Source organism: Rana temporaria, chromosome 5 (genome assembly GCF_905171775.1).
Source record: "Rana temporaria chromosome 5, aRanTem1.1, whole genome shotgun sequence".
NCBI classification, from domain to species: Eukaryota; Metazoa; Chordata; class Amphibia; order Anura; family Ranidae; genus Rana; species Rana temporaria.
Window position 1 is genome coordinate 256,108,136 of NC_053493.1, and position 12,487 is coordinate 256,120,622.

A 12,487-nucleotide genomic window follows, 5' to 3' on the forward strand; every position below is an offset into this window, starting at 1 on the left:
GATGAAAACACTGGTATTTCGCAGCAGACTACAATAACCAGCAGCTGATATTCCTCTATCTACACCAATTGGTATGAATGTGGCAATCAATGAATTTGTGTACGGCCAGCAGCCCAATAGGCACCAGAGTCTGACCCAGTGCTGTCACTAATCCACAAATTTGTGTGAAGAAAAGGGTATTCAAAATAATTTCCAAGTTAAAATCAGTGACATACATCGGGGAGGGGGTACACGGGACTATAAAGAGATTAAAAAGGGAGTGAGACTTCCACTGAGCTTTCATCATATGATTTGTGCTCTGATGATAGCAAGCTTTAGATTCTTATTTGTGATCGATTTAGAATAAAATACGCCAGGATTTGTGGTATGAAATTTTATTCATCAAGGAAAAGTACATAGTAATTGGCACAGGAAAAATCTAATACTGATTCAATGAAGTGGTGGTAATTTTCCTCAGGCTTACATCCCTGATATGTATTACAAAACTGAATTCCCATGTGCCCTCTCTCCGGAGACATATGTCTTTGGAGGTAAATGAAACACTGAGTACATACGGCATTACAAATAATTATCTATTAACTATATTTATATATTTGGACTCATTTCCAATTGTGCAAATCCACAATTTCTGCCCGATGGCACTCGGCCATATTGCTAAGTATTCAACCTTCAGTAGACAGCAGTACAACATTTCCCTTGTAATCTAAGCAAACACTTCCACTGCTGGAACAGTGCATAGACAGATCTGCATGCCTAGGGAGATTCGGTTGTCACCGCCGGCTCCTTTCTACACAGCTGGCTTTTTTTCAAACACTCTTATCCTCTTAAAATGACCCCAATACACAATAGTTTGTGTAAATCAGTAAAGGGAACCTTTGAATTGTATGTGAGCAGGTGTTTGGACTTTAGGGATGTATTAGTACAGGCTAGCTTTTGTTTCCAGAAAACACTGAGATGCTGTTCATGCTGTGTGTGAATCACTTTCATCGCTAGCATCACAGTGGGTTTTTAGAATATGGCCAACACTTGGAAGTACAGAGTCCACATGGACGTCCTCGTCATCTGATTGGATAACCGGTGACTCTTCTCCGTCTTCACTGTTTTCCTGACTAGCTGAATCAGTGCACGTGGAGGACAGCGAGGACAGTTTCTGTCGAAGCTCTGCTTGGCTGGGGACCTGAAGACTGATCTCATTGCGGCAGGATTCAAAATCAGGGCCTTCAACATCAAAAGAGAGCACACAAGAGGGGTTGTTAGAAAATGGAATTTAGTGTGTAATTAAAGTTAGTTATAATGCTGTAAAGTATGTAATGGCTCATTCACAGGGTCCGTGCACTTAAACACTCAGTTTCTATCTTGTACTGCAGCAATGTATAAATGTACAGTAAAGGTCTCCTATTCGATATTATTTCAGGTACTTCTATAGCGTAGTCAATTTACACAATGCTTTACACATATATATTTTACATTCAAATCAGTCCCTGCCCTCAAGGAGCTTACAATCTAAGATCCCTTACTCACATTTACACTTCCACATAATAGGGCGAATTTAGAAAGGAGCCAATTAACCTACCATCATGTCTTTGGAGTGTGGGAGGCCGGTAGTGCTGTGGTTGGGATTCGAACCAATGACCCTAGTGTTGCTAGGCAAAAGTGCTAACCACTGTGCTGCCCTGTATGGACCAGTGAGATATAAAGGAAGCTTACTGATAGCAGTAGGTTGGTGTGTACACTGAATTGAAGACCCTGTACTCCAATAAGATGGATAGACTATGGGGGCTGTGGAGAGCGGATCTTCCTGACCTAAACAGAGGACTGCTTTGAAGATAGCATGAAATTGATGATTTTCTCCAGACATGTTAATCAAGACTAAATTCCTACATAGAGCTTACTATACCCCCATCTTGAGGTTACATAGAATTTACCCTCAGGGATCTCCAGACTTTCCCACTTGTTCGATGGGTACTGGCACATCCTTTCACATGTTTTGGAGTTGTCCAGGTGTGGTTCGGTTTTGGATGGAAGTGTCTGAGTTAATTAACTTCCGTCTGTAGCTGACCCTGCCAATTTCCCCCACTTTGGCATTGTTGGGCATTTCAGACAATGAACAAAGACCCAGCTGTACAAAACACTTAATCTCTTATTTGTTATATTATGTCAAGAGATAAATTATACTTAAATGGAATGCCCATTCCGCTCACTCCATGGTCTTGTGGGAAAATTCTATTAAAGCTGTTAACATTAAGACCCTTTTCACACTGGGGCGGTTTTCAGGCAAAGCACCTGAAAAATTGCCTCCCATTCATGTTGGTGTGTCTTTTCACACTGGGGTGGTGCGCTTGCGGGACGTTCTGAAAAGTCCTGCAAGCAGCATCTTTGGGGCAGGTTGGGAGCGCTGTATTTAGTGCTATCAAAACACCCTGCCCAATAGAATGAACGGGCAACTCTTTGACAGTGCCTTAAAAGCACTGCAAAAACAGGAGTTTTTTTCTAACAGCCGACAGTTGGTGCAAAAGTGCAGTTTAAACAGCGCCACTAAAATGAGCGGCACTAACGGCCGGCGCTTTCAGTGTGAAAGCAGCCTTACTTATATCAGTAGAAATTTCCCTAAAAAGTTTGATAGGGTATACTAGACTAGACTTGGACAGCCTATTGGAGGAGCTCTTCCTCACCTGCCTAGCTTGACTGTGATGCCCTATCTTGGTTGAGGTGTGATTTGTCCCTGGCTGAGGGCCTTGCTCTTGAATTTATGTAGGATTGGATTATTTTTGGTTATTCCAAGCGGACATTATACTGCGAATACAGTCAATATTTGTGCATTTATTGTACCAATGAGTTTTTCTAAAAATTGAAGACCCTGACTTAAAGTGGAGTTCTACCCAAAAATTGAACTTCTACTTTGACGCCTTTCAGGGGGGAGGAGGGAGCAGATACCTGTGTAATACAGGTATTTGCTTCCACTTCCTGGCATAGATCACCGCAGTGATCTATGCTACTTCCTGCGCCGTCTTCCCCTGCTGTCTTCTGGGAAACACACAGGTCTCAGAAGACAGCAGGGACCAGTGAGGACGCAACTCGCACATGCGCAGTAGGGAACCCGAAAGTGAAGCCATAAGGCTTCACTTCCCGATTCCCTCACAGAGAATGGTGTTGTGGCAGCCGAGAGCCAAGCGACGGATCGGCTTTGGCTGCAGACATCGCGGGCACCCTAGACAGGTAAGTGTCCATATATTAAAAGTCAGCAGCTGCAGGCTTTTAATATTTTTTACACTGACCAAAAATTGTCCCCTTCAGCAGAAACCAGTACATTTTGGTCAGCGTGTACTGCTGACTGTTCAACAGAAGCCAGTTTAACACTTGGCTTCTGTCGAATGGTCCTGCTGGAAAACCAACATTGAATCAGCGCTGGGAGTCCCCACTGTCAGAATACAATCGCCCTGCAGGAGCGATCCCTGCATCCACATAATTTGTGCTTATGCGGGGATCTGTCAGTTTTTTTTTTATTCAACCCACTGGTTTAAAAAAAAAATAATAATTTTTCGCCTTGCTTTACTCCCTCCTCCCTCAGATTTCTAGATGAAAGGTTTATGAACAGAATGTTTTTTTTTTCCCATCTGGGCCTGATGTATTGCACATTACATGTGTTTAATGACAGACACCTTCACGGGATAAAGCTTGCATTCTAATTCACTTGCTGCAGGTGCTCAGCTGTCAGTGAAGAATGTGTAAAGTGAGGTTTTAACAAGCTTTCCTATGGCCCCGAGCTGGATTATTAGTGATACCATTATCCAGTTTATTTGCTGTAATATATTGCTAAAGCATAACTGTAGTCTAAAAAAAAAAAAAAAAAAGGATGTATGGTTGCTATACACAGTCAATGAGCTATCAAACTGTAGACAAGCATATATACCTGTTTATAGGAGAAATTCTTCTTGAAACCTTAGAGCAGCCCCTTATATTTTTGGTCAGTGGTTCGAATGCCACCCTTACAGACAGCTAAAAATAATTCTGACTTTAGCTCTATGCAGGCACCAATAATAAATAGGTGGTCAATCAGTGACATCTTGAGGAACTCTAGGGTTCCACAGAACACTAGCTGCCATTGGCTGTCTTAGACACCTTTCATTATGGGGCAGTTTTCAGGCATTTTAGCGCTAGAACTAGCCTCTGAAAACTGTCTCCCATTCATTGCAATGAGTCTTTTCACACTGGGGCTATGCGCTTGCGGGACGTTACAAAAAGTCCTGTAAGCAGCATCTTTGGAGCGGGTTGGAAACGCTGTAAATAGCGCACCAAAACTCCTCTGCTCATTGCAATGAATGGGCAGTGCTTCGGTAGCACCGCAAAACAGGTCTTTAAGGTAACGGTATCATGTGACCTTAAAAACCTGGCCTGCTAGTGCCTGAAAACAGTGCAAAAGTGCAGCTAAAACACAGCTAAAGCATGGCAAAAACAACCAGCACTTTAGAGCTGTTTTAGTGGCGCTCTGATGTGAAAGGGGTCTTAAGAGTGTACTTTCCTGCCTCTAGACTACAGCAGATAGGGCTTACTCTGATTTAAAGGTTAAGTTCACTTTTGGAGCATGTTGCACTCATATTTAGGATGCAACATACTCCTGCACCACCTCTCCGCCCACCCTTTAATAACTTTTATTATCTTTTTATAATAACTAGTCCATATGGGGTAGGTTACATAGTAGGTGAGGTTGAAAAAAGACAAGTCCAACCTACATGTGTGATTATATGTGGAAGGGAATTCCACATCTTTGCCCCTCTTACAGTAAAGAAACCTCTATGTAGTTTAAGATTAAACCTCTTTTCTTCCAATTTTAATGAGTGGCCACGTGTCTTGTTAAACTCCCTTCTGCAAACAAGTTTTATCCCTATTGTGGGGTCACCAGTATGATATTTGTAAATTTAAATCACATCCCCTCTCAAGCGTCTTCTCCAGAGAGAATAAAGTGCTTGCAACCTTTCCTCATAACCAACATCCTCCAGACCCTTTATTAGTTTTGTTGTCCTTCTTTGTACTCACTCCATTTCCAGTACATCTTTCCTGGGGACTGGTGCCCAGAACTGGACAGCATACCCTTTTTTAATGCATGCCATTATTCTGTTTGCTTGCAGCAGCTTGGCATTTCATACCATTGCTGAGCATATCTACTAGGGCCCACAGGTCCTATTTCATCCTAGATTCCCCCAGCTTATAGACTGCATTCATAATTTTGCCACCCAAATGCTTTACTTTACATTTTATTTGCATTAAACCTCATTTACCATGTAGTTGCCCACCCCATTAATTTGTTGAAGGTTTCCACATCCTGCAGAGAAGTTATTGCCCTGCTTAGCATCATCCACAAATACAGAGATTGAACTGTTTACCCCATCCTCCAGGTTGTTTATGAACAAATTAAATAGGATTGGTCCCAGCACAGAACCCTGGGGGACTCCACTACCCACTCTTGACCATTCCGAGTACACCCCATTTATCACCACCCTCTGAACTTGCTCTTGTAGCCAGTTTTCAATTCATGTACTCACCCTATGGTCCATCCATGCCAACGGACCTTACTTTGTACAGTAAACCTTTATGGGGAACTGTGTCAAATGCTTTTGCAAAATCCAGATACACCACGTCTACGGGCCTTCCTTTATCTAGATGGCAACTCACCTCCTTATAGAAGGTTATTAGATTGGTTTGGCAAGAACAATTCTTCATGAATCCATGCTGATTACTGCTAATACCGTTCTCATTACTGAAATCATGTATATAGTCCCTTATCATCCCCTCCAAGAGCTTGCATACTATTGATGTTAGGCTAATTGGTTTGTGATTCACATGGATGTATTTTGGGCCCTTTTTAAATATTGGTGCTACATTGGCTTTTCTTCAAAATTAGGAACAATGGTCTGGCAATTACTTGACTGAGTTCCCTAAGTACCCTCAGGTGCAAGCCATCTGGTCCTGGTCATTTATTAATTAAATTCTGTCCTCTGTTAACCATAGAGGTGCTTCCTGTGATGTGTCATGAGGATAAATACTGCAGTTTTGGTTACTGAAGCCCCCCGATTCCCTTGTGAAGACTGAGGAGAAGCATAAATTCAATACCTTTGCCATCTCTCCATCCTTTGTAACCAGATGACCTTCCTCATTTTTTTTTATGGGCCCACTATGGTCTGTCCTTCCTTTTTTACAGTTTACATACTTTAAGAATTTCTTCAGATTTTTTTTTTTTTTGCTTTCCTCCGCAATGTGTCTTTTGTATTCCATCTTAGCCGCCCTAATTGCACCCTTACATTTCTTGTTCCATTCCTTATAAAGTCTGAATGCTGATGATGATCCCTCCCTCCCTATTTTTTAAAGGCCTTCTCATTTACGTCCTTTTTTTTTTACATTGGAGCCATCACCCAAGAACCCAGGACAGAAGCCGATGGTTCTGCTGGCTGACCTTAGAGATGAGGGAGGAACTTGCACTTTTTGAATGTCTGAATCTATGAAACCAAAAGCTACAAGGATTTTGTCATATCCGTTTTTTTATCTGATCAGATGCCTTTGAGGGCAGAGGAGAGATCTGGGGTATAATAGACCCCAGATATCTCAGTAAAGAGAACCTGTCACTTCTAATGCTATCACAAAGGACGACAATCATCCCTTGTAATAGCAAGAACGTTGATCAGAGGAAAAAAGTTTTAAATAAAAAGTCCCCACAAAAGGGGACTGCAGACGTAGGGCATGCTCGCATATGTGACCAGTGATTGCACCACACATGAGGTATCGCCGCAAACGTCATAACAAGAGCAATTATTCTAGCACCAGAACTCCTAAACCAGTAACCTGTAAAGGTTTTCAAAGCGTCACCTATGGAGAATTATGAAGTACTATGAAGCACTGTAGTTTGTTGCTATTCCACAGGCATACACAATTTTAAAGTGTGACATGTTCAGTATTAGGGATGAGCCGAACACCCCCCTGTTCGGTTCGCACCAGAACTTGCGAACACACCAAATGTTCGTGTGAACTTTAGAACCCTATTAAAGTCTATGGGACTCGAACATTTGAAATCTAAAGTGCTATTTTTAAAGGCTAATATGCAAATTATTGTCCTAAAAAGTGTTTGGGGACCTGGGTCCTGTCCCAGGGGACAGGTATCAATGCAAAAAAAAGTTTTAAAAATGGCCGTTTTTTCGGGAGCAGTGAATTTAATAATGCTAAAAGTGAAACAATAAAAGTGAAATATTACTTTAAATTTCGTACCTGGGGGGGGGGGGGGGGGCTTGGGGGTGTAAAGTTAGCATGTGAAATAGCGCATGTTTCCCGTACATATAACTGTCCCTGCACAAAGTGTCATTTCTGAAAGGAAAAAAATTATTTTAAAACCGGCTTTGCGGCTATAATGAATTGTCGGCTCTGGCAATTCAGAGCAAATTCATTCATAAAAAAAAAAATAGCGTGGGTGTCCCCCCAAATTCCATTACCAGGCCCTTCAGGTCTGGAATGGATATTAAGGGGAACCCCGCCGTCAATTTAGAAAAAAAAAAAAGACCCTTCAGGTCTGGTGTGGATTTTAAGTGGAACTCCACCCCAAATTTTAAAAAAAAAATGGCGTGGAGTTCCCCCAAAAATTCACACCAGACCCCTTATACGAGCACGTTAACCTGGCCGGCCGCAGAAAACCCTGTTAAAGTCTATGGGAGAAGTCTAAAGTGCTAATTTTAAAGGCTAATATGCAAGTTATTGTCCTAAAAAGTGTTTGGGGACCTGGGTCCTGTCCCAGGGGACATGTATCAATGCAATCAATGGTTGTGGGGGTCTGCGGGCGGGGGGCTTATCAGAATCTGGAAGACCCCTTTAACAAAGGGCACCCCCAGATCCTGCCCCCCCCCCCATGTCAGCAAGGGGGAAGACTGGGCTTCCCCAGTGATGTAGCAGAGGGTGCAGGGTCACGTGACGGGTGGCCCGCCTCCCCTATATAAGAAATGTCACAGCTTGGGCTGTGTCCAGCGGTGAGGAGGTCGGCGATGCTGCGCTCTGGATGGATGGATCTTCTCATCGCTGGACCGGAGATCACCCGCATCCGTCGCTGGATACAGACAACGTTGGAGCAGGAAGCTGGGAACGAGTGTCACCGCTGGATTTTTTTTCTTTTTTGTTTTATTAATAAAGGACCTTTTTCTACGGTGTGTGTTTTTTTTTAAATTTTAACTATTTACACTTGCTTCGTGAAATGGTAGGGGTACCCCATTACCAATTCACATAGGGGGGGGCAGGATCTGGGGGTTCCCTTTGTTAAAGGGGTCTTCCAGATTCTGATAAGCCCCCCGCCCGCAGACCCCCACAACCACCGGGCAAGGGTTGTGGGGATGAGGCCCTTGTCCCCATCAACATGGGGACATCCTCCCCATGTTGAGGGCATGTGGCCTGGTACGGTTCAGGAGAGGGGGGGGCGCACTCTGTCCCCCCCTCTTTTCTGCAGCCGGCCAGGTTAACGTGCTCAGATAAGGGGTCTGGTGTGAATTTTTGGGGGAACTCCATGCCAATTTTTTTTTAAATTTGGGGTGGAGTTCCCCTTAAAATCCACACCAGACCTGAAGGGTCTGGAATGGATATTTGGGGGGAACCCCACGTCATTTTTTTTAAATGGACGGTGGCGTTCCCCTTAATATCCATTCCAGACCCAAAGGGCCTGGTAATGGAATTTGGGGGGACCCCCACGCTATTTTTTTTTTTTTTTTTATGAATGAATTTGCTCTGAATTGCCAGAGCCGACAATTCATTATAGCCGCAAAGCCGGTTTTGAAAGACTTTTTTTCCTTTTAGAAATGACACTTTGTGCAGGGACAGTTCTAAGTACTGGAAACATGCACTTTTTCACATGCTAACTTTACACCCCCCCTAGGTATGAAATTTAAAGGAATATTCCACTTTTATTGTTTCACTTTTAGCATTATTAAATTCACTGCTCCAGAAAAAACGTCCGTTTTTAAAACTTTTTTTGCATTGATACATGTCCCCTGGGACAGGACCCAGGTCCCCAAACACTTTTTAGGACAATAACTTGCATATTAGCCTTTTAAAATTAGCACTTTAGACTTCTCCCATAGTCTTTAACAGGGTATTCCGCGGCTTTTCGAATTTGCCGCGAACACCCCTAATTGTTCGTTGTTCGCCGAACAGGCAATGTTCGAGTCGAACATGAGTTCGACTCGAACTCGAAGCTCATCCCTATTCAGTATCTATTTACTTAGTGTAACATGATCTTTTATATTTGTGTACTAGATTGTGTTTTAGTGCACTCAAATTTATTCAAGTGTATTTTCAAAATAAAGATAAAATTGGTTTTAAAAAACTGCTGCACAAATATCGCATGACAATAAAAAGTTGCAACAAACATTTTTCTAGGGTCTTTGCTTTCAGAAAATATATAAAGTTTGGAGGTTCTAAGTAATTATCTAGTAAAAGTTTGTGAGAAGTATCAGAATTGGCTTGGATAGCTAGTGGTTAAATACAGCTACACCAAACTGGTCACTCCTGCTGGTGCAGGATACCAACACATGATATCCCAGCATAAGTTTTCCATTCCAGATTGTCCCCAAAAGAGGTAAAAAAAAAAAGAAAGAAGAAGAGGTCGGGAGAGAATACATTTTAAAGGGCGCTGCCTAAAAAAAAATCAAAGCATGTCTCCACCATAAAGTAAATCTCAGAAGAAGAAGAAAAAAAGATTCCCAATTTATGTAAGCAAGAAGTCTCTACAAAAAGGAGAGCCGAAGATAGGACTTGATCCATAGCTTCTAAATAACATGCATACATTTTTAATTGGAATGAAAAAAATTAATCTCTGCTATTTTATAGGGAACATCTAGAAATGTAATTGTGCCTAAAAAATCTACCTGCAATTCCTTCTGAAAAACAGCAGTGCATTTCCTGGTAAGTGTGTACCTACAGCTTCAATGCTGTATGCCTGCAGTGTGAGAATGAAGGCTCTGTTGCCCCTTTTTTTTTACATCTCTGTATTCTAATTTGGACATTATAGTCTGGGTCCTGGGTAGCATAATTAATGTGCATGTCTCCTTAAAGTGGAGGTTCACCCAAAAAGTACATTTTTAACATTCGATTGAGGCTCGTTTTGTCAAGGGGAATCGGGTGTTTTTTTTTAAATCGAAGCAGTACTTACCGTTTTAGAGATAGATCTTCTGCGCCGCGTCCGGGTATGGGCTGCGGGACTGGGCGTTCCTATTTGATTGACAGGCTTCCGACGGTCGCATACATTGCGTCACGATTTTCCGAAAGTAGCCGAACGTCGGTGCGCAGGCGCCGTATAGAGCCGCACCGACGTTCGGCTTCTATCGGCTACTCATGACGCGATGTATGCGACCGTCGGAAGCCTGTCAATCAAATAGGAACGCCCAGTCCCGAAGACCATACCCGGAGAAGATCCATCTCTAAAACGGTAAGTACTGCTTCGATTTTTAAAAAAAAAACACCCGATTCCCCTTGACAAAATGAGCATCAATCTAATGTTAAAAATTTTTTTTCGGGTGAACTCCCGCTTTAAACACTCTATATTTTTTGAGTGCTGTTCTACTTAGTAACTGTACTGAGCTCAAGTGGGTGAAGCTGGTTCAGGCCTTTAGTGAGTTCTGCTTAGATACTTGGCAGCAAGCAAAATTCAGGGAATAAGGGGTCGGGGCTAACAGCGCAACACAAGTGCAAGGTCACTGATTGCAGCAAGATCATGAAAAAGAAAAGAAGAGTAACAGGACCATATGTATTTCCTTGCATGCTGAAGTTACCCAGGGAGTGCTTACCTCCCTGCAGTCACATTTTTCCCAAACAGTAATGTGCCAACCACTGGCATAAGGTTTTAAACAAGAATTATTATTATTATACAGGATTTATATAGCGCCAACCGTTTGCGCACCGCTTTACATCAGGGAAGACAGTACAGTCACAATACAAATCAATACAGGAGGGATCAGAGGGCCTTGCTCGTTAGAGCTTACAATCTAGAAGGGAGGGTCATGTGGAACAAAGGGTAGTAGCTGTGGGAGATGATCAGATGAACTCAAATGAAAATACAGTTGTTAGGTGTGGGAAGGGTAGGCTTCTCTTAAGAGGAGGGTTTTCAGGGATCCTCTAAAAGCTAATAGAGAAGGAGATAGGCAGATAGATTGGGGTAAGGAAAAGTCCTGGAGACGAGCATGGGAGCAGGTGATGAGAGAGCTAGAGAGTAGGCGGTCTTGAGAAGAACGAAGAGAACGATTAGGTTGGTATTTAGAGACTAGAATGACAGTTGGTAGTGTTTGCTCCCAGGCCAAACATGTTCCAATCTTCCCTGATCAGGCATGCATTGCACTCAGGGGGAGCTTTTAAAAGGTCAATAATTAAAAATACATTAATGAGCTGTAGTAGTGGCTGTGTTTAAATATTTTATTTAGCACTAAACAAAAAAAATCTCAATACACTGCAAAACATTTCAAGAAAATTTGATGGTTTCCAGTAAAAAAAGAAAAGAAAAAGGGTATATATGTTATAAAGTAAAGGACTTTATAGTTTTAGCTGTAGTACTCAGTCTATCATTGCAGACGTCCAGGCAACTTCTGGTGACAAGTAGCAGTTAGTTTGGCCCATTCATCACATTTCCTGCTCAAAATGGGTCTAACCTTTGTCTTCAACATCAGGTGCCGATGCTCCACACAATGCTACTTTTGAAAGACACCTACAAGCACAGCACAATTCCTGCCTTAAAAAAATTATACCAAATACATAGTAAGCAAATACAGTAAAAGAACAAAGACACTTCCCTACAAGCGCAGTCCAATTTCTGCCTAACTCATATAAAACACAAGTAAGTATACACAGTAAAAAAAAAGTACATCTTCTAAAAACAGCACAACTCCTGCCTAATACTATACATGATTGTTATAGCGCCAGTAGTTTGTGCAGCACATTACGGGGCAGATCCACGTACCTTTGCGCCGGGCGCAGCGTATCTAAGATACACTACGCCGCCGTAACTTATTTATTTTATTTCGAATCCTGAAAGAATTTGCGCTGTAAGTTATGGCGGCGTAGTGCATCTCTGGCGGCATAAGGGTGCGGAATTCAAATGGATGTAATGGGGGCGTGTTTTATGTAAATACGTCGTGACCCGACGTAAACAACGTTTTTTTTTAACTGCACATGCGCCGTCCGTGGGGATATCCCAGTGCGCATGCTCGAAATTAAACCGGAACCAGCCAATGCTTACGACGGTGACGTCATTCTACGCAAATTCCTATTCGCGAACGACTTACGCAAACAACGTAAAAAAATCTAAATTGTATGCGGGAACGACGGCCATACCTAACATTGAGTATGCCTCAGAATAGCAGCTTTAACTATACCCTGGAAAAAGCCGAACGCAAACGACGTAAAAAATGCACCGGACGTAGGTTCGTGGATCGCCGTAACTAGCTAATTTGCATACTCGACGCGGAATTCGACGGGA

General features: G+C 42.5%; 1 protein-coding gene across 1 annotated transcript in view; it reads right to left on the minus strand.

The window, feature by feature from the left end:
* Positions 1-358: 358 nt before the first annotated feature.
* The window catches only part of DTNBP1 (dystrobrevin binding protein 1), a 231,658-nt gene continuing 219,529 nt past the window's right edge, over positions 359-12,487 (minus strand). The window contains exon 10 of the mRNA XM_040353753.1: positions 359-1,218. Within this exon, the coding sequence (XP_040209687.1) occupies positions 962-1,218 (257 nt within the window). The 3' untranslated portion in view covers positions 359-961. The remainder of the gene's footprint in view (positions 1,219-12,487) is intronic.